This window comes from Triticum urartu, chromosome 7, assembly GCF_003073215.2.
Source record: "Triticum urartu cultivar G1812 chromosome 7, Tu2.1, whole genome shotgun sequence".
NCBI classification, from domain to species: Eukaryota; Viridiplantae; Streptophyta; class Magnoliopsida; order Poales; family Poaceae; genus Triticum; species Triticum urartu.
Window position 1 is genome coordinate 669,389,680 of NC_053028.1, and position 23,490 is coordinate 669,413,169.

Here is a 23,490-nt window from a genome sequence, read left to right on the forward strand (position 1 = left end):
TGCTGGCTATAGTGGACAGGATTGCCAACTAATCTTCATTTCTTTCGTCCTTGCCATTGATCGTCATGTACTGTGGACCACCCTACAGAGACCTCCTGCTGCCCAGATTCATACGGGTTTATAGTCTGCGTTGTTTTGCGAGTAATTTGGTGGTTGAATTATATGCTCTGGTTAAATCGCAGTGTCATTACACTTATTTTGGGTTTCTAGCTACGTGACTGATATAGTTTTTCTTAGTAAATTTTGGTTTATCATCTCGTTTGACATTTTTACAATAATTATCATATTTATGAATTTTCACCATCTTACCCCACTTAGCGAAACTTGTGCCACATTTTTCCATTTTTTTAAAAAAAGGCATGTTCTGTCAAGTTGGTCCTACCTATAAAACCACATGGGGTGCACGCGATTTAGACAAATTTACTTCCGCAGTTGGTTTCTCCACACACTCGTTTTACGGGAAAGAAGTAAAATAAAAATAATTGACAGGAAACCAGTAAATATGTTCAAGGAGCTATATACCCGTAAAAAGGGGGCTATCTTGGGTGCAGATGAATATCGGTCGCTTTTTGTGTCCACAATCGAAATGCTACTGCACATTTTCTTTTGCAATTGCAACAATTGACGACTTAAAAAAATACAGGTCAATAAACACTAAAAACAATCAAAAATCTCAAAAATAAAAGAGACTACAACATTGGACAAAAAGTGGTTGAAACTTTAAAATATTCAAATCCCCGTATATACATGGACCACGGCTACCTGAAACTTGTCTGGTGATCCCTGCCATTGCCAACCACCCATCGCGTACATATACATGGAAATCGTACGTGGTTAAATGAGGAGTACGTACACACTGTGGCTCAATTATACCTCCACCCTACGCATGGGGATCGTACGTACACACTGTGGCTCCATTATACCTCCACCCTACGCCATGCATGGGGCTGGCCGCTCCCATTGACCTGAAAGGTGATATAGTACTGTAGTACATTTCATTTCACGTACTACGTTCTATGGTAGGTTGTACACGGTACATTCCAGTATGACAGCACGTACAGTCAAATGTGCACAGTTCTGCTGGTCAGGTAATTAATTTCAGAGCTTCAGATGTACCATGATTAGTTAAGTCTCTTCATCCGTCGACACATAGTCGCAGCAAATTAATTAACCTGAATTTCAGATGGACAGTCCGTCATACTGGGTGACCTATCGGCGTACGTACGCGAGTCCAAATCGACCACTTCTGCTCGCTAGAGAAATTTATCGATTTCTACCAAACTAAACCTCTCCTGGGAACAAACAAGAGTACAAGACGATACATCAAAAAAAGAACAAGAGTACAAGACGAAATGCTGAAATTTGTATGTACTCCGGTAAAGTAAAACATGCGATATCTATGTCTCCACTAGAACAGATAACATATCTTATTTGACCTGTAAAAAAAGGAAGATGAGAAAAGAAACGGCAAGCAGGATTAAAATAGTACTCTAGCTACGTAGATAAGCAATAATGTTATCACTGAATCGCACTGCAACTAGCTAGTACTGTAGATAATTTATCTGAAGTCATCTTTACTCAAAGCGCCCAAGCCCAATGGCACCCATGTCGCCGTGCCTCTCGCCTAAAATCCACTACTCCAGCACCGTAACAGCGTACGTACGTGCTATGATTTGAAAAAGAAAACAAGCTGATCGATCAGGACCACTCACATTACTACTACTACCATGCATGAATCTCTACGTGTTCCCGCCATAAAATAAGCTCGACATGATCCAGATCCGTACTAAAGGGTAAAGGCCAAGTGGTAGTTGTAGACAAATGTTTAAGTATTTGTGTACGATATGATGCAGGTTTGCCTGTATGCTTTCGTTTCTTTATGTTTTCATGAGCAGTTGCGAGGACCCCAAGCCCCAGCGTGGTATGAAGCAGTATGAAGGGATATCATACACCGCCACATGCTACGTACGGGTACGCGGCTGGTGGTCGATCTACTCTAGCCAAATTCTACTGCTTCTTCCACCGTCGATCTTCTTCCCAGTTCCCCTCGCTTCCTTTCGCGTGAAGAAAGAGCTATCTTTTTTGCTAAGAAACATTCATATCTATTATAAAATTATTAAAGGTCCATCAGAAGCACATAGCTCCTTAAAAATAATAAAAATTATATCAAGGTCTCTAGACCACCGAAACGACCACTATCACCATCAGAAAGAGCCGCTGACGTGCGGCTGTCGCCGCTCCCTTACCGAAGCCAGTTTGACCTTATCAATGACAACTTGGATGTCTTCGTGCACATGCCTAAGGACCAGCGCCCCAAACCGCGGTCTTCGCCGTTGAACCCTTGAATAGATCTGAACCAACTACCACCAAATCCTGCCGTCACGCACACACACAAGAAACTCTAACATCGCCGCCCTAAAGGGATGGCAGGAATCTACGCCGGAGTTTCGTCTGTTACGTCCATGGACGAACTCGAGGAGGATCAAAATCCGAAAGACAAACGCGAAGAAGAAGCGTCGCCATCCGTCTGGGTGCCGCATCCGTGAGGACTACAAATCGTAACCTAAACTACTAGACGTAGCGAAGGCAACGGGATTCCCCTCCCCACCATCAACCGCTGGAGCGGCAATCAGAGGGGAGGAAAATCTACGGGCTAAACCTAGAGGGTGCAGCAAGCACCGTTAAGGCTGGTGCCATATCTTTTCAATCAAAATCAAAATTTGTCCCCAAGATGCAACAACATTAGGTTGTCGACATCGTCATGCAAAGTCATCTCCTGAATATCGGAATCATCCGATGAAGATCACGACGATGACGACGAACTCCAAGCATCCATCTAAAAAAATTAATGCACGCCTATGATTTTTCCTAAATCTCGATAGTTAAAATTGAAACAACAAATCGCTGGGCATTGAACTTACCTTCCCCCGATGCAATTCCACCAGCCGGAATCAAGTGAGCCGCCCCTTTCTTCTCCTACACAGGCGCACACACGGCTGTCCCTCGGGCGATTCCGAGGTTCACCGGCGTCTGAACCAACCTGATCTGCCCGCTACAAGGTCGCGCGACAAGCTACGAGGTAGATCCATGGCGCGGGTGACGGCCGCTCGCCTGTTGGAAAAAATGGGCACCCCCGGCCTTCAAGCTTGGCGGAGAAGGGCTGGTGGGGGCGGTGGAGCTACTGGATGACGCGGGGTGGCCCGGGGCAGCAAGAGATGGCGGGGAGATGCGGCGGCGATGACGGGGAAGGACGCTCGAGCTGAAACTTAACGTCAAGATGAGGGAGAGATAGGGGAACCGGCAAAAGGAGGGAGGTTAACCGTAGATATGGCGGAATCGGCCCAGACTTTGCAGGACCCTGGAAAAAAATTAGTGGACGGGTGATTTTACAGGATCTGTCCCTGTCGGAAAATATGGCCCCGTCCGCTATATCGATGGTTATTTTAGCAGACAGTCTGTTTTGCTTGATCTGCTAGACATGCTCTAAGACGGGGTTTTCACATATGTTTCTTGTTATCTAAAGAAATACAAAAAATTATGTTATGTAATGGATTATCTACTACCGCTGCCTCTACCAATTAATGTTTCCATGCTCCAAAATGTCTATATCATTCAGTAAATTAGAAAATGTGTGACTAATAGAAGACCTCTCGTCTGGAACAGAAGAAAATGGATGACATTTTTCGATAATCTAAGCTCAACAATAATTGTAGTCACTTTTTTTGACAATTTAACTATAGTGACTACAGTACCATTGTATCCAGACCCAATTATTTTGTCCATGCATGTATCTCCGACTCTTTCTGCTCTTAACTCTCCTAAAATAACCCCCCGCAAAAAAAAACTCTCCTAAAATAACCACACATAAATCCTGATTAACAATCACAACTCCGGATACGGTCTACTTGTAGTAACAAATTAACCTATCGCTAATCAGTGTCGTTAAGGTTAACGACGGTATCCGGTGGCGAGCCGTATGCTCCAAGCAGCAACCGTCCATGGCATCGGATACCTTCTTCTTCCCGACCTATCGGCCCCCAACTTATATAAAATTCAGAGCCCGACTCCTGCTCTGCTGCTTTCATATGTTTGTTCCGTCTCGCCTTTGGATCATTGCAAGCACGATCCTCAAGGATGATTGCTGCACCCTGCAGCAACCCCATTTAACTATATCGCCTGATATCCTACTATGTCTCTGTATTTGTTTTCCTTCTTTGAGAATTCAGATCTATTAGACAGCCTAGATCTAGAACATGGGGAGCATCATTAGCCTCAAGCTTTGTTTAGCGGCACTCTCCCTGCTTTAACCCGGACGGACACTCCCTATAGGATTAGGATCTGCATAATTCCTCTGTCGTCGGATAAATTGCTACGTGGAGGACGGCTCGAGATCCGAGGCTAACGTGGTGTACGTACGAGAGGAACCAGCCGAGATAAAAACTCCTACATATCTAGAAAGTGGATTTTGTGATGCATCAACCGGACGGAAACCCACTAATTCGGCAGGCCATTCAGTCACAGCTCACTGAGAAGTGCCAAAACATCACTGGGACTCAAGTAGCCGGGAAATTTTAAATTGAACAGAAATGCCTAGAGGTCGATCAAGTCGCTACCAGGCATTAGTGGGTCGGTCAACCACCAAAGCTAATTTATCCTGGAAAGGTCATTTCCAGGAAATTGATACCATCTTTCCCAGCTTGATTTGCAATTGACCTACTGAACCAGTCACGTCAAGGGACAACGTGCTCCCTCTGTACCGAAGATAATCCTATATTTTTTTCTATAAAATAGATCGATCCCTGTCACGACCAACCCATGGCCATATGACAATGACTTCGCTGCGGGCTCGTGCGTGTAAAGATACGTGAAATGGGCACCAAAGAGTACGCTGAAGTAGCAACGAAATGTAAGGTACGCTCGGTATCTTCTCGGTTTGTCGGGTACCAAGGTCGATCGTCGATGCGTACGTACGTTGCCATGATCGATCGACCTGCGGAATATAATCTTCCGAGTTACTTGTGCCAGAAGAACCACAATGGTCGTCGTCATGGCCTCTTTGGCCGTGCCTGCCTTGCACTGCACATGCTCCGCGGCACGTAGTGCATGCGGTCACTGCCACCGCGCGTACGTCGTACGTAGGGTCCGTTTGGTTGCCTTCCTGAGCATTTGACAGCATGCCTGGCCTGAAAAAGCTTGCTGTCGTCATTAGCCTGGGTCAATCCAGGCACCACCATTAGCCTGAGGCCAGGCCACCGGTTTCACAAGCCTGGTGGGTGCCTGGCGATGGATTAGTGTTTCTGCTGGGCCAGTGGGCTCCACAGTTGTATCTATTGTTGGTCTTATAAAATATTTTCTAATGCTTTTCCAGGCCAGGGCATCAACCAAACGTCATTCGCTCAGGCCAGCCTGACCAGGCACACAACACAGGTGCTTTCAAGCCCGTTCCAGGCATTGACCTTTTCCAGGCACTGCGGCCAGGACTCAAACCAAACACGCTTGTAGCCTCGGACTCTCGGTGCGTGGTCGCTGGCTCGTTGGCGTCCAAACTTCGAAGTACTACATCACTGTGCTGCATGGCCCATGGGCATGGCGTAAGTGCAGCGAGGACTCAGAAAGAAACGGCAATGCGGACGACGACTGCGGCGCCGAATGCTCTTCGTCTTCCTACGGCTACGTCGCGGCCTCGTCAGCGCAGGTTGGTGGATCCGAGCCATGGCAGCGGCACATCACATTCACATGGCGAATGGAGGGGCCCGGCCCTACGAGCGATCCGGCTGTCCGTCGGATGCTTGGCATGGCGAATGGACGTGTGTCACATATCCAGGATGCGCGTACGTGTGGGTGGCGTCGGTCGGTGTCACCTATGCACTGCTCGGATTCCTACGAGTTTGGAGTGTCCGGCCGGTTCAGTCTACACGCGAGTTGGATTGGCGATGAAGGCCCTGTCGTTACTTTGTTGAAAGCGCTGTCATGGAGTTAGAGCATCTACAATCAAACTTTATAAATTCGGCCCCTCAAACGTCCGCGGACGCGCACAGACCAGGCACGCCTCAAATTAACCATTTTATATCCGCCTCTCTCATATTTTATCCCCTAAATTCATACAAAGCGTGCAAAAAAAGAATCCTACGTGCAACATCTACGTACTACCCTAGCTAGTTACCCTTCATCGACGGAGATGTCCACAACGACGGTGCCGGGCGCCAGTTGAACGGGCGGGAAGGAGGGCCCCGGCTCATCCCCCTTCTGCTCGACCTCATCCATGTAGGCGAACATCTCCGCCTCCTCCGTGGCCTCTTGCGCCTCCATCTCCTGCCGGCGACGGCGTCTTGCATCCGCAGCCGACTCTGACTGGAGGGAATTGAGGATGGCATACTGCTCCGCCTGCAGATCCCCGTTGCCAGTGTCCCCCACAGCCTCCTCCTTCGGCTCACCCCCTCCTACTCAAATTTCTCCTCCTCCTCCTCCTCCTCCTTCGGATCCACTGCATCCGGAGCCGGCAATGCACTACGCGGGCCGCTGGAGCTGCGCCACGCGGCGCCACCTGTCCGACGGAGGAGACGAGTTTTGGACCGCCGGGTTTGAGGGTGTTTCTGGCTGGGACCCCTTCGTCAGTCCGACGTGGCAGGCGCGCCCGGGCGCCCCCATATCTGCCCCATATTTGGACTGGATATGTGGGTGCCGGTCAGCCCGTGCGTTTGAGGCCCGTTTAAGGCGTCCGTTTGTGGCCAAAAAAAATCACTGGTAAGTGACCGGGCGGCCCATTCAAACGTATGAGGCGGGTTTGAGAGGTCCGGATATAGATGCTTGGCCTCCTGATGGGAGCATCGGGTGCGTGGTTGGTCGGATGCCAACAATGGTGTGGTTAGTATGGTGTGGGTGGGCATGCTTCCGTCTGCATCTAGCTGCTTGGCCAACGGGGATGGGTAGCAGGAGCACTCTCCACATATGAGGAGCATCAGACGAGCCATGCTAGTCATCCTCGTAGGATCGGGGCGGCATATGTTCACCTCTTTCAGACATGTGTTCCTCTCCGGTGTTGACGAGGTTGGCCAATATGCTGGTGGCAGACTGGACTGATGTGATGGTGCAAGGTGCACTTTGGCAATGGCAACACTCGAGTGCCTGGCCGGGTGGGTTGTCTGTTGTCGGCCTTACCGATGTTTCATATGTCGTGTGGTGTTTTAGGCATAGTTTAGCTAGGTACGGCTTGTCGTTCTTCAGGTTTTCGCCGTTTCCCTTTAATAAACTGAGTAGCCTCTCTTCCTTTCTTTTCTGTTTTGCATGGTCCTTTTGCTGACTTTCCTCCTCTTGGGGGTGTTATTGTGATACCCTTTTCAATCAATGAATTTGGGAGTTCTACTATCAACATTAAAAAAAGGTCTACACACTATTGGTGAAACTTTAGTCCGAATCGGAAGAATTTCGTGTTGGGGCTACTAAAGCAGCACATAAAGCGAGGGACAAAGGTTGGCCATCGTGCACTCGTTAACACATATATACTTTTTATTTAACATTGAAAAAAAAGGTTGTTGGGGAATTTTGTATATAAACATTCAAAATATTCATAGGTTCTTTTAACTATATAAATGAAATCTATTAAAAAAATGCCCATCTCATATTTTAAAAATGTTCACCATGTATTGAAATATTATTCATATGATTCACAAATGTTCATGTCTTTCAAAATAGTTGTTCATGTGCACTATAATATAGTTGGTCTTGATGATCTTGTCTTGAATTCTTTGTCCTGTAGCTGTGCTTGAGTCTTCTTTACTGCAATGATGGGCACTCGATGGGCTTCAGTGTTGCTTGTTGACGATCGTCGGGGAAAGGTGCTAGGGAGAAGGGATGGTGAGTACATGGCACTTGCAAGTACCCTTGCCCTTCGTAGCAACCTCCCCCATTATCTCAGTCTTCTTGGTGAACTTCATTGATTTTCCAAATATTTAAGATGGAGAAACCTTGATGGAAGGAAGGAGCATGGTTGATGTGGGGATGCCCGCAATTTCTCAACCTCCGGGTGTTTTTATTTTATTTTTCTGAACGTCCCTCCATTTTTCTGATTTTTTTGATGCGAAGAATCAATTTTCTAGAGTTTTTGATGAATTTCTAAATTTCAGGCAATTTTTGGAATTTTATAGGCAATTTTGAGGGTGTCTAGGATATTCCTGTAAATTTCCAATGATACAGCAACTATCTTAAATTTGGGGGTCTTTTTGCAAAAGTTCAAATTATGTAAAAAGAAAATAATAGTTTGAAGAAAAAATGCACCTATATCGAGTTTGACCCGTTTGTGGGTCATTGATGAGCCCCATGGGTGGCAGGGCCAGCCCATTTCCAGTCGCATTAGAACGGTATGTGGGGTCCAATAGCGGGGAAAGTGCCACACGACATGATCGACGGCCCCATGTAATCTCCTTCCTTCCATGGATAATTTGCGGTGGAATTGACAATGCTTGTGGGCATATTTCTTAGCTTGGAGACCCAATGGAGGATAAGTATGGTGTGAAGAATCTGTTGCGAGGTGTCTCCAACAATTTCATCCATTTTGCTTCATCAATTGCGCAATTTGTTGTCGTCAACAAGAGGGCCATAGAGAAGGCCATTGAATCACCAAAGGTGTATGAGGACCTCCTCAAGGGGCTAGAGATGAGAGGTGTGAAAGAGCAACTTATCATGACAAGAGGACAAGACACGTCGCTAGGACGAGGTCATACTCGTGGCCGTGGACACTGTGAAGGTTGCAGAGATAAAATTGAGGTACAAAGGTACATTTGTGATGAAATTTTTAGTTATGCTTAAGAGTGTCCTGAGAAAAACAAAACAATCCTCGGTAAGGTTCATTGCCAGTTAGGAAGTGCTGCAGCAAGCAAGTAGTTTAGAAGCAAAGTTGGAGTTTGCACTCACTGTTCCTATCTAGCAAAGTTGGAGTATGCAAGGAAGAATGCTAGGCACAACTTGTGCATCATTAAAAAATTCATTGTGCTTAGTTGATTCGGGAAAGCCTATAAATAGGCATGTATATATCCCTATCATATCATCTGTAAGATAAGCTTGCCGTGCATCAATAATAGAAAAGGTTTTGTCCGTTTGAGACAACGAGTGTAACGCACGGATAATCGTGCTACAGTAATCCAACGCTAATCATGCTACGTCACCACGGTTACTGTTGCTAACCTATCGCTAGTTCAAAATCGATTCAAATTCAAATTTAAAATAAGATTAAATAATAAAAAAATTAAAAATTAAAACAAAAATGTTCGGTGTGTGCAAATATATGCCTAGGAATATATGGTGTAGTAAACACATTTTTATAAAAGACCTAAATAATTTAAAATGGTTAAAACAGAAAAGTAAATAAAAAAGAAAATACAAAAGAAAAAAAACTAAACTAAAGAAAAGGCCCCCTGGCCAACTGGGCCAGAAGGCCCAGCTGGTTGACCCATTAGGCCCAGCCGGCCACCCCCCCCCCCTCTCCTTATCTACTTCCTCCACCCACTCCACCGACACCCCCCCACACTCCCCCCCGCAAAATATCTCCCCCCTCCCTCTCCCCCGATTGGATCGGGATCGAGAGGAGGAGGTCGCCTCGACGCCCGACGCCGCCCCGCGCCCGGAGCTCATCCTCGCCGGACCTTCCCGCCGGCCTGCTTCTTCTCCGGTGATTCATCGTCCCCGTCGACCACCCCGACCCCACTGCCCCGTCCTTATTCACCCATGTGACCGCCGCCCCCCTCCTCCCTCTCTGCCCCGCGCCCGCATGGCCACTCACCGGCCCGACCGCGCCACCCCGTCACCCCCTGCAGCCTGCGCTGCCGCTCGACTCGCGCATGCGCTCGCGCCGCGCGCTCGCCTCCCGCACACGCGCTCGCACCGCACCTCGCGCCCGCACTTGCCCTGTAGCCCCGCCACACCTCCCTGCTCCGCCACTCACCGCACTAGCTCCTCCATGCTATTGCTGCCCCGCCATGTGCGCGCGCACGACGCCGCCCCTGCCTACGACTACTACGTCCGCGGCCACCGCTGCCTTCCCGCTGCTCCCTCGCGCCACTGCTGCCTGTCGCCCCCTGCGCCGCTTGAGCTCTCACGCGCCTTGACCGTGCTGCGGCCCCGGACCCTCGCCCCCGCACGCGCCCATGGCCGCGCGTGGCCGCCGCTGCCTGTCCCTTGCCACGGCTCTGCTCCGGCCAAGCCGCCGCACGCCGCCACTCGTCGCGCGTCCGCCGGCGCCCTGCCGCCCCTGCACCGCCTCCGGCCTCCTCCGGCGACCGCCCACTTCGCTACGGCCCCGCCCCGCCGTGGCCTCGCCGGCACCCGCGCCTGCAAACTGCACCGAGCCTCCCCGCCCCAGCGATCTGGGCGAACGCCCAGTCGGGCGCCGCAACGCCCTACCCGCCCCGTAGCGCCCGTAACCCGCTACGGCCCCTTAGCTCATGACAGAGGGGCCCCACGGCCCCAGAACGTTTTTTTAAAGGGATTAAAAAATATATTATAATAATAAATATAATTAATTAACTTAATTAATTAATTCAAGAATTAATTAAACTAATTAATCCTGATTAGATTAACCTAATCAATTAACTAAACCCTACTTAACCTAACAGTGTATAACAGGTGGGTCCCACTGGACCTACGCGTCAGTTTGACCTAGTCAACCCCTGTTGACTGCTGACATCAGCATGACATCATGCTGATGTCATAAATCCAATTTTGAATTAAATTAAATAATTAATTAAATTCCAGAGGATATCCCAAAGACCGCCTTCGTGACTCGGTATGGGTCTTACGAGTACACCGTCATGTCATTCGGCTTAACGAATGCTCCAGCCACCTTCTCTCGTCTGATGAACTATATATTCATGGATTACCTCGACAAGTTCGTCGTGGTTTATCTGGATGATATCCTTGTATTTTCCAAGAACAAAGAAGAACATGTTGAACATCTTCATCTTGTGCTGGAAAAGCTTCGAGAGCATCAACTGTATGCTAAGTATTCCAAGTTTGAATTCTGGCTCCCCGAAGTAACCTATCTTGGGCATGTCATCTCCAAGGATGGTATTGCCGTCAACCCTGAACGAGTTCAGGCTATTCTCGAGTGGACTCCTCCGAAGAATGTCAAGCAAGTCCGAAGCTTTCTAGGTCTCGCCAGGTATTGCCGTCGATTTGTCGAGAACTTCTCCAAGATTGCCAGGCCTCTGACTAATCTGTTGCATAAGGGTGTCAAGTTCGAATGGACAGACAAGTGTCAGGATAGTTTCCAGGCACTCAAAGACAAGTTGACTTATGCCCCAGTGCTTGCTCCACCTGATACTAAGAAGGACTTCGTCATTTACTGCGACGCTTCCCGTCAAGGATTAGACTGTGTCCTAATGCAAGAGCGCAGAGTGATTGCTTATGCCTCTCTTCAACTGCGCCCTCATGAAGAAAACTACCCAGTTCACGACCTCGAGCTTGCTGCTGTCATTCATGCACTGAAGCAGTGGCGACATTACCTTCTCGGCAATCGTTGCGAAATCTTCACCGACCACCAAAGTCTGAAGTATTTGTTTACTCAGCCAGATCTGAACCTCCGTCAGCAGAGATGGATGGAGACTGTTGCAGACTTTGACGTGGATATATCCTATACCCCCTGGCAAGGCTAATGTAATGGTTGATGCCTTGAGACGCAAGTCTTACTGCAACCACCTCCAGGTTCACAAAGTTCAGCCCTCGCTTGTCGAAGAATTTAGAAAGCTGAACCTTCATATTGTTCCTCCTGGAGCACTCGCTCCCCCTCCCCCAGAGTTCCAAAAGATGAATCTTCATGTTGTTACTAAGGGTTCTCTAAATACCCTGGCCGTCGTACCAGATCTCGTAGCTGGTATAAAGACTATTCAAGGTTATGACTCTGAAGTCCATAAGATTAAACGCCATCTAGCAGAAGGAAAGCCCTCATTCTTCACTATCGCCGATGATGGCGCCTTGTACTTCAAAGGCCGCCTAGTGGTACCATGTTCGAAGAAAAACCTGGATAAGACTAAAAGGGTTATGAAAGAAGCTCATGATACGCCTCTGTCCATCCATCCTGGTAGTACAAAGATGTACCAGGATATTCGTTAAAGATTCTGGTGGTCTAATATGAAGCAGGACATTGCTCGTTATGTTGCTGAGTGTGACGTTTGCCGCCATATCAAAGCAGAGAATCAAAGGCCTGCTGGAACTCTGCAACCTATCTCTATTCCTGAATGGAAATGAGACCATGTTGAAATGGACTTCGTCATTGGATTTCCCAAATCGCGGAAAGGTAATGATGCTATTCTTGTCGTCATTGACCGGCTTTCTAAAGTTGCACATTTTTTGGCGGTCAAAGAGACAATCACTGCTAGTCAGCTTGCTACTCTCTACATGTCCAGAATTGTTTCACTTCACGGTATTCCACTGGTTATCAGTTCAGACCGTGGCAGCTTATTCACTTCAAGATTTTGGGCAAGTTTCCAAGAAGCTATGGGAACTCATCTGTCGTTTAGTACGGCGATTCGTCCTCAGTCGCAAGGACAGGTTGAACGTGTCAACCAAGTTCTCGAAGACATGCTTCGAGCTTGTGTAATTTCCTTCGGCAAGAAATTGGAGGAATCTATTCCATATGCCGAGTTCTCTTATAATAATAGCTATCAAGCTAGTCTGAAGATGTCCCCCTTCAAAGTGTTATATGGACGAAAGTGTCGGTCCCCTCTGAACTGGTCAGAAACTGGGGAACATCCACTCTTTGGTCCGGATATTATCCAACAGGCCGAAGAACAAGTTCGCATTATTCGCGAGAATCTCAAGACTGCTCAGTCACGTCAGAAAAGTCAGTATGACCGTCATCACAAAGACATGGTCTATCAACCTGGCGAAAAGACTTATCTTCGAGTTACACCAATGAAGGGTGCTCACCGCTTCGGGATCAAGGGCAAGCTAGCTCCTCGCTATATCGGTCCCTTCACTATTCTCGAAAGGCGTGGAAAAGTGGCATATCAACTGGAGCTTCTGCCAAACCTTTCCCAGGTTCACGATGTGTTCCACGTGTCACAACTCCGCCGTGGCTTCAAGGATCCAATCCGAGCAGTGGATCATGAAGTGCTCAAATTACAACAGGACCTCTCCTATAAAGAGCATCCGGTCCGCATTCTCGACCAAGCTGAACGCCGCACACGTCAGAAGGCGATCAAGTTCCTCAAAGTCCAGTGGTCGCACTATTCTGAAGATGAAGCCACTTGGGAACGCGAGGACCGCCTGCATGATGAATACCCCACACTGTTTCCTTCTACCTTGCCCGGATAATCATGCTACAATAATCCAACGCTAATCATGCCACGTCACCACGGTTACTGTTGCTAACCTATCGCTAGTTCAAAACCGATTCAAATTCAAATTTAAAATAAGGTTAAATAATAAAACTTTTCAAAAATTAAAACAGAAATGTTCGGTGTGTGCAAATATATGCCTAGGAATTTATGGTGTAGTAAACACATTTTTATAAAAGGCCTAAATAATTTAAAATGATTAAAACAGAAAAGTAAATAAATAAAAGAAAAGAAAATACAAAAGAAAAAAACTAAACTAAAGAAAAAGCCCCCTGGCCAACTGGGCCAGAAGGCCCAGCTGGCTGACCCATTAGGCCCAGCCGGCCACTCCCCCCCCCCCTCCTTATCCACTTCCCCCCCCCCCCCCCCCCCCCCCCCCCCCACCCCCCCCCCAAAATATCTCCTCCCCCTCCCTCTCCCCCGATTGGATCGAGATCGAGAGGAGGAGGTCGCCTCGACACCCGACGCCGCCCCGCACTCGGAGAACGCCGCCCCGCGCCCGAAGCTCGTCCTCGCCGGACCTTCCAGCCGGCCTGCTTCTCTTCTGGCGATTCGTCGTCCCCGTTGACCAACCCGACCCCCACTGCCCCGTCCCTACTCACCCATGTGAGCCGCCGCCCCCCTCCTCCCTCTCTGCCCCCCGCCCGCATGGCCACTCACCGGCCCGACCGCGCCACCCCGTCACCCCCCAGCTACCTGCGTTGCCGCCCGACTCGCGCACGCGCTCGCGTCACGCGCTCGCCTCCCGCACACGCGCTCGCACCGCACCTCGCTCCCGCACTTGCCCTGCAGCCCCGCCACACCTGCCTGCTCCGTTGCTCGCCGCACTGGCTCCTCCATGCTACTGCTGCCCTGCAATGCGCGTGCACGACGCCACCCCTACCTACGACTGCTACGTCCGCGGACACCGTTGCCACCCCGCTGCTCCCTCGCGCCACTGCTGCATGTCGCCCCTGCGCCGCTTGCGCTCGCGCGCGCCTCGACCGTGCCGCGGCCCCGCACCCTCGACCCCGCACGCGCCCATGGCCACGCGTGGCCGCCGCTGCCCGTCCCCTGCCACGGCTCTGCTCCGGCCAAGCCGCCCCACGCTGCCACTCGTCGCGCGTCCGCCGGCGCCCCGCCGCCCCTGCACCGCCTCCGGCCTCCTCCGGCGACCGCCCGCTTCGCTACGGCCCCGCCCCGCCGTGGCCTCGTCGGCACCCGCGCCTGCAAACTGCCCCGGGCCTCCTCGCCCCGGCGATCTGGGCGAATGCCCAGTGGGGCGCCGCAACACCCGACCCGCCCCGTAGCGCCCGTAACCCGCTACGACCCCTTAGCCAATGACAGAGGGGCCCCACGGCCCCAGAACATTTTTTTAAAAGGGGATTAAAAAATATATTATAATAATAATTAATTAATAATTAATTAATTAATCTTAATTAAATAATTAAAGAATTATTAAACTAATTAATCCTGATTAGATTAACCTAATCAATTAACTAAACCCTACTTAACCTAACAGTGTATGACAGGTGGGTCCCACTAGACCCACGCTTCAGTTTGACCCAGTCAACCCATGTTGATTGCTGACGTCAGCATGACATCATGCTGATGTCATAAATCAAATTTCAAATTAAATTAAATAATTAATTAAATTCCAGAAATTGATAAAATCTTTAGAAAATCATATCTTTTAATCCGTAACTTGGATTAAATTATTTTCAACACGAAAGTTGCTCAGAACGACGAGACGAATCCAAATCCGCAGCCCGATCGTCTGCCACGCATCCCTAGCATAGCAAACACGCAACTTTCCCACTCCAGTTCATCTGTCCGAAAACACGAAACACCGGGAATACTTTTCCGGATTTTTCCCCCTTCACCGGTACCACCTCGTACCGCGTTAGGGCACCCCTAGCACCAATAATTGTCATGTCATGCATCGCTATGCATCTGTTTGCTTAATATTTATTGTTTCTTCCCCCTCTTCTCTCGCTAGACACCGAGACCGACGCCGCTGCTACCCAGTACGACTACGGTGTTGACGACCCCTCTCTTTTGCCAGAGCAACCAGGCAAGCCCCCCCCCCCCTTGATCACCAGATATCGCCTACTCTCCTCTATACTGCTTGCATTAGAGTAGTGTAGCATGTTACTGCTTTCCATTAATCCTATCTTGATGCATAGCCTGACCTTGCTACTACTGTTGTTACCTTTACCTGCAATCCTAATGCTTAGTATAGGATGCTAGTTTATCATCAGTGGCCCTAAATTCTTGTCTGTCTGCCATGCTATACTATCAGGCCGTGATCACTCGGGAGGCGATCACGGGTATATACTATATACTTTATATATGATACATGTGATGACTAAAGTCGGGTTGGCTCGAGGAGTACCCGCGGTTGATTCACGAATTGGGGGTTGGAAGGACATACTTTCCCGACAGCCCTCTGTGTGGATCTTTGTGGCGAAGCGACAGGGCAGGTTGAGACCACCTAGGAGAGAGGTGGGCCTGGCCCTGGTCGGCGTTCGCGGTTATTTCAAGATAATATGTTTAACGAGATCTTGGTATTTGATCTGAGTCTGGCTACTGTCCTATACGCACTAACCATCTACGCGGGGACAGTTATGGGCACTCGACGTCGTGGTATCAGCCAAAGCCTTTGTGACGTCAGCGACTGAGCGGCACGCGCCGGATTGGACCGTAAGCCTCCTCTTGTATTAAGGGGGCTAGTTCTGCTTCCGGCTGCGTTCGCAACGTGCAGGTGTGCAACGGGCGATGGGCCCAGACCCCTGCGCCATAGGATTTAGACCGGCGTGTTGACCTCTCTATTGTGCCTAGGTAGGGCTGCCACGTGTTGATCTTCCGAGGCTGGGCATGACCTAGAAAAGTGTGTCCGGACAAAGGGGATCGAGCGTGTTGGGAAATGTGGTGCACCCCTGCAGGGAAGTTAATCTATTCGAATAGCCGTGATCTTCGGTAACAGGACGACTTGGAGTTGTACCTTGACCTTATGACAACTAGAACCGGATACTTAATAAAACACACCCTTCCAAATGCCAGATACGACCGGTGATCACTCTCTCACAGGGCGACGAGGAGAGGATCATCGGTTAGGATTATGCTACACGGTGCTACTTGGTGAACTTACCATCTACTCTCTTCTCCTGCTGCAAGATGGAGGTTACCAGAAGCGTAGTCTTCGAAAGGACTAGCTATCTCCCTCTTATTTCGGCATTCTGCAGTTCAGTCCACATATGATACCCTTATTCCATTTGATACCAATGCATATATATATATATGTGTAGTGTAGCTCCTTGCTTGCGAGTACTTTGGATGAGTACTCACGGTTGCTTTGCTCCCTCTTTTCTCCCTTTTTATACTCGATTGCTGCGACCAGACGTTGGAGCCCAGGAGCCAGACGCCACTGTCGACGACGACTACTACTACTCGGGAGGTGCCTACTACTACGTGCAGCCCGCTGACGACGACCATGAGTAGTTTAGGAGGATCCCAGGCAGGAGGCATGCGCCTCTTTCGATCTGTATCCCAGTTTGTGCTAGCCTTCTTAAGGCAAACTTGTTTAACTTATGTCTGTACTCAGATAGTGTTGCTTCCGCTGACTCGTCTATGATCGAGCTCTTGTATTCGAGCCCTCGAGGCCCCGGGCTTGTAATATGATGCTTGTATGACTTATTTTATTTGTAGAGTTGTGTTGTGATATCTTCCCGTGAGTCCCTGATCTTGATCGTACACGTTTGCGTGTATGATTAGTGTACGATTGAATCGGGGACGTCACAGCAAGTCACCAAAACTACTCGTGTATTTGTGCATGTTGTGAGAAGCAATAAAGAGAGTGAGACAGAGAGGGGCCGAGGGATTCAGCTCCAACACGGGGAGAGAGAGAGAGAGATGTGGTTCAACTAAACTTCAGTGCTGGTGTTCTATATGTATGAGATACTAGCACTAGTAGAAAAAGGCCTATTTGTCTCAGTTTCAGAGGGCCTTTAGTCCCGGTTCTAGAACCGGGACTAAAGGGCCGGTACTAAAGGCTCCCCCTTTAGTCTCGATTCTGTTACGAACCGGGACTAAAGGCCCTCCACGTGGCCGCTGTCTGGAGCTCCACCTTTAGTCCCGGTTGGTAACACCAACCGGGATTGAGGGGAAATTTTACGATTTTTTTTATTTTTTCCCGATTTTCAAATTTTTGATTATTTTACTATTTAATCTCTATTCATCCCTCGTCACTGCTCAATTTAACCTCTAATCTCTAATCATCCCTCATCATTCCAAATTATCTAACTTTCCGGCCGGTCACCCATCCTCTCACTACTCCAGCCTGAGCACGCTTAATTCCCGGGTTCTATTCCCCCTCGTTTTCAAGTCTGCACTTGTTGTTTTCCTGACAATAGTAAGATGTCATTCCTATTAACCCTCAGGAGTTTAGCTTGAGCATGAAGTCACATGTTTCACTGTTTGAGTTTGAAACTATTATTCTTAAAAGCAATAATTATTTAGTAACACTAATATTTCTAAAATAAGTAGTTTGATCATTGTTTGACCACAGTTTGACCAGATTTGACCAAAATTCAAAAAAACTGAAATAATTATTTAGTAACACTAATAATCTTGAATAATTATTTAGTAGCACTAATACTTTTTGATAAGTAGTTTGACCATGCTTTGACCAGATTTAACAAAAAACAAAAAAACTGAAATTTGAGCATAACTTTTTTTCCTTTAAAAATTTGAGGATTCTAAACATTTGCAGAACGGCCTACGGTGGTCAAAATCGGATGCGGATTTTCGTGCTGAACATTTTGATATATTATACGTTTTTTCCGACATCTTATGCGAAAGTTATAGCCGTTTTACTTTTCCATAACACTTTTTTGCAAAACATGTTCAAATTTAAGTTTTTAAATTTTCCTAACTATTAGATGTAGTAATATAACTACATCTCGAATGATTTATTTTTTGAAGTTTTTATCATTTTCTTTTGTTTTATTAAACTGAAATGGCGATAACGGGGCGGGCGGTAGGGAGGGGGGGTAGAGTTTGTGACACGAACCCCTTTAGTCTCGATTTGAGACATGAACCGGGACTAAAGGGTATCACACCCTTTAGTCCCGGTTCGAGCGACTAAATGTCTAATCTTTAGTCCCAGTTTGAGATACGACCGGTTCGTAATGCAACCGGGACTAAAGTACATATTAAGCTGTGACCAAAACCCTATTTTCTACTAGTGTAGCAACAAAGTTTCATTACTAGTACTCCCTCTGTTTCTTTTTAGTCTGCATATAAGATTTGGTCAAAGTCAAAGGTTATAAAGTTTGACCAACTTTATAGAAAAAATATCGACATCTATAATATTAAATCTATATGGTGTGAAAATTAATTTCATAATGCATCTTACAATATTGATTTCATATTATGAATCTTGATATTTTTTTATAAATTTAGTCAAAGTTAACAAAGTTTAATTTTAACCAAATCTTATATGTAGACTAAAAAAAATGGAGGGAGTAGTAGTTTCGTGTGTGTGACGGGAGGGAGTAGTAGTTTCGTGTGTGTGACGGGACATGGGACATCTCAGAGAGGAGCTTTGCTTTAAGTAGTTAAGTGATTCAACTACAACCTTGTCTTATGTGCGAGCTCGTGGCTCGTATATTTACTTGTTCGCCAGCATCTTCTCTGAAGAATTAGGCTGGTTATAGTGAAGAGTAATTTAGACTAATGTCATATGCATGACACTAGTTTAAGTTACTATTTTCATAGTGCAAAATAATATAGTATTAGTGTTATATGTGACCTTATTTAATAGCTTGTAGACTCATGTTATTTTGGAAAGCGTTATGTTACAGTAACATATTATGTTAGGTTGGTCAAAGTGAGGAGTAACATATACTAGTATCATGCATATGATACTAGTGTATGATACTACATCCATAGTGCATAGTATCATAAAGTAGTATTATAGATGGTCTTATTTATTGCCATGCATGACACATAGTAGCATAACATTTATTATGTTACGGTATCTATCTATATTACTATGACCCTCTCTCTCTTCTTTAATTTCCTGCCACATAAGCATGTTTGCAAATCCCAAGTATATGATACTAGTTATGTTACCCCCACTATGGCCAGCCTTACTACTTCTCATTAACTATTTGATACATAAGCAAAAAATTCTCAAGGTGCACTGTGTTACTATCTAATTTACTGCCACTGTGACTGGCCTTACTTCCTGCACTCGCGGTCGCGACAATGTGGCGCGGAGAGGCGCAGACTAGCATGCATGCGGGCGCGGAGTGCTGAACTGCTGGAACGAGAGAAAGTGTGTGTGCCAGCATCTTCTTGGCGGGCGGCGGGCGCTGCGGCACGGCGACGAAGACGCCGGTCAGGTCGCGAGGCACCGGGTAGAAGAAGAGCCTCTGCTGCAGCGGCGCAGCTTCCTCGTTGGCGCCGGCGCCGACTTCCGCGGCGTGGGCGGGCACACCGTCGCCGGCATCATGCGCTGTCAGCCTTCATAGGCGCGGTGAAGCTGTCCTCGTCGCCGGCAGTGGCGCTATACTTGCAGCCGTCTCGCGGCCCGATTCATTCACCCGTGGCTGACGGCGTGGCCAGGCCGATCACATCGACGCCGAGGTCTTGCTGGAGTGGCGCCATGGAGTCGCTTGGACGCTTGCCTTGGGAGTGACGCAGGCGATGTCGGCGGCAGCATCGTCACGTGCCTAGAGGCACATATGACTCCGCTACGTGCGCCCGCATCCTCTTGGCGGGCGGCGGGCACTGCGGCACGGCCACGAACACGGTGGTCAGATCGCGCGGCACCGGATAGAAGAGCCGCTGCTGCAGCGGCGCCCGCTTCCTCGTCGGCGCCGCAGCCGTTTTCCGCGGCGCCGGTGGGCACACAGTGGCCGGCACCAGCGTGCTGTAGGCTGTCGTCGGCGTGGTGAAGCTGCTCTCGTCGCCTGCAGCGGCGCAGCCATCTCGCCGCCCAATTTCTCCGCCCGTGGGCAGCGGCGTGGCCGTGGAGAAGCCGACGCTGTCTTCCTGCAGTGGCGCAATGGGCAGCATGGCCATGGAGTCGCTTGCCTTCGGTGTGAAGCAGGCGTTGTTGGCGCTGGCGGCAGGGTCGTCGTCGTCTGCTCCTCCTGCAGCGGCTGACCGCGCGCCGCTCGCCTTGGGTGTGACGCAGCCGGTGTCGGCGGCTGGAGCGTCATCTTCCGCCCCCGGCGCTGCCGTTGCCCGGGCGCCGCTCACGGCCGTCTGGATCGGCCGGAGCGCCGCCAATTCAGAGATTTCCGTGACGTCGAGGCCCATCGAAGCTGGTGCGCGCGCGCAGATCCCACCGCTGCTCTAGATCTTCTGCCAAGAGAGCCACGTAGTAGTTTATGCGAGAGAATTGCCTGAGCTGGGGAGCTTGCCAGTAGTGTGACTGCTTGCTTGTGCTGTGCTGTGCTTGTGCGTGGTCTTTTGAAGGAGCGTGAAGGAGGAGGAGGGAGGGAGGGAGGAGGCAGGCGTCGTGGAGGTGATGATGGAGAAGGGTAACTTGGCTAAATAAGTAAAGGAGAAGCAAGCGAGGAACAGAATTATATGCAAGCAACAACCCAAGGACGGGCGCATGTTAAATAGATCATCGCTCATGGCCATGGGAGAGAGAGAAAATACACTCCACTCTAGCTACACACTGTCTTGAGAGCCACTCCACTCTGCATGCATCGACGCATCGTCCTTTTTGCCTACTACGACTCCATGTGCCCGGATCATGCATCGTATCAAGCGGAGCTTTTGGATACTGGATGTACCAGGTGGGAGATGGTTGTTCGGATATCTATAATTGATTTAGATGGTGGTTCAGTAATAGGCTAGGTGTTTAATTATCTAGTTTTATTTTAGCCGGTTGTGGCAAATTTTATCTTCTTTTAGTTTTGAGCTTAGAGCATATTTGTACTTCATCAGAGACCTTTTTGAATCTTTTATTTAATAATATGGCTACATGCATCGTTTTGATAACTAAACACCTAGCCTCGAGCATATTTGTACTTCATCAGAGACCTTTTTAGATCTTTCGCTTAATAATATGGCTACATGCATCGTTCTGATAACTAAACACCTAGCCTCAAGCACATTTGTACTTCATCGGAGACCTTTTTGGACCTTTCGTTTAATAATATGGCTGCATGCAATCTTCTGATGCAGAGACCGGGGGTAATCCTTCTTTTCCAAAAAAAAAAAGATCGCAAAGGCATGATCTACCATGTTCCATCTCTCTCTCCACCATGATCTCTCTCTCTCTCTCTCTCTCTCTTGGAGAAAAGGGTTAAATACGGATCAGGAGCAGCATGAAGCAGAAGGATGCCGGCAGGCAGGGGCCGGAGCCTGAATTTTGACAGCCCCAGGGTTAATTTCTCTGTACCCTCTCGTACCCTCTTCACAGATGCAGAAGGATGTTTACAGCGGCACAGTGAAGTTAAACTCCAGGACATCCATGCACATGCACTATTGGAGTAGTAGGCAAAAGGACGATGCATGATCTGTATTGCTATGCAGAGTGGAGTGGTTCTCAAGACAGTGTGTAGCTAGGAGGACAACTATGGTTAATTGCCGCCATGGGTATTGCTTGTTTAGAGCAGATGGCTCCCATGATCCCATCAATTTTGCGTAGCTGGATGCTTTATGTCGTGTGCTATACACATGCATGGATCTGTCCTATTGCCACCGACTAGAAACTAGTACTATACTCAGCAGATTTTCTGGCAAAATTAGTACTGCTGCAAAAAGATGGAGATTGGATTACAGACAACATTTTATAAACAAACGATGCATGAATGAGGATGCAGGAATCCAATGCGTCAAGTTGCAAAGGCAGAAAAATGGCGATGCAAATAGGAGTTAGCTAGAGGGTGGCTGGTTCACGTGGCTGTGTCATACTGCCATGCATGGCTCATACTAGCGGGCTGTAGGTGCTGGTGCATGCTTCCTCTCTCACGCTTAAGGCCTTTCCTGGGGACCACTGGCAGGTAGGCCCCACGCCCTTTGCACAGCAGGCTGCACCATGAGGCAATAATTTTGCAGTAATGCTACACCTACGTAAGGATTCCTACGTAATTAACGTAACTGATTAGGTGGCACATTTTGATTTAGAGAAAATAAGTGAAGGGGCCTCACCCCCAGTTGAAATCAGGGGGCGAAGAGATGAGTTAAGGCATGTTACGTAACTTCACGTAGCTCGTACGTAGATCTAGCATTTTTATAATCTTGCACCGCTAGATCATCCCACCCCGATGTCAGAGCATCTACAACCAACCCCTCAAATCCGTCTTAAACACCCGGGCAGGCCGTCCGGTCGCTGCCCGGTTACGATTTTTCTGGTTCAGACGGGCCTCTCAAATGCCTGGGCTGACCGCACCCCCCATATCCAGCCCAAATATGGGGCGGCTATGGGGGGCCTGGGCACGTCTGCCACGTCGAACCCAACAGTCCGACCCTACTCCAAATTACACCAAATCCATCAAACCCTTCCTCCTTCTCCATCCGCCCTCAGACCATTCTCGCGCCCGGACCTCCACCCTTGCTCCCAATCCTCACCTCCGGCCCCGATCCACCACCGGAGATGTCGTACTGCCCGAGCCACACCGCCACGACGGAGACGCAGTCCGCCTCGTCTGTCGGAGGCGCGGTGTCGGCAGCGCCGACTTGCAAGGCGGAGAACATCGCCTGCAAGTTGTGGCGACGCCGACAGCGAGAGAGGGAGGCGGCGGCAGTGTCGCAGAGAGGTTCGGACATGGTGGAGCAGCTGTCTCCTGCGCCGCGCCCGGATCCTCGCACCCCTTCCCTCTGAGCGCCTACGCGGATTACGCTGTCCGCCCTCTTTGGGACACAGGATGATCCGAGCGCCGGCTAGGCCATTCCGGAGAGCTTTCCGCCCACGCAGATGCCGACGGTCGACATGTGTGACTCGCCGCAGCTCATTCGGGCACGGAGCCAGTGATCCAAGGTCATCTGTCATGCTCGGACATTGATTTCATTTTTTCATGTCCGATTTGTTAAACTATGATTTGCTTTGCTTTGTTTCAAACTTTGGCATTCAGACAATTTGTATCGTATGATCGACGTGTATGGATTGTATGGATTCGAGGATTGAAATTTACAGTATGTGAATGTGCGGGCGGAC

General features: G+C 48.8%; 1 protein-coding gene across 1 annotated transcript; it reads right to left on the bottom strand.

Moving 5' to 3' along the window:
- Positions 1-19,279: 19,279 nt before the first annotated feature.
- On the bottom strand, positions 19,280-21,300 carry LOC125521684. The gene has a single exon (XM_048686738.1). The coding sequence runs from the start codon at positions 20,634-20,636 to the stop codon at positions 20,037-20,039; it is 600 nt and encodes a 199-aa protein (XP_048542695.1). The 5' UTR covers positions 20,637-21,300; the 3' UTR covers positions 19,280-20,036.
- Between the last annotated feature and the right edge of the window lie 2,190 nt (positions 21,301-23,490).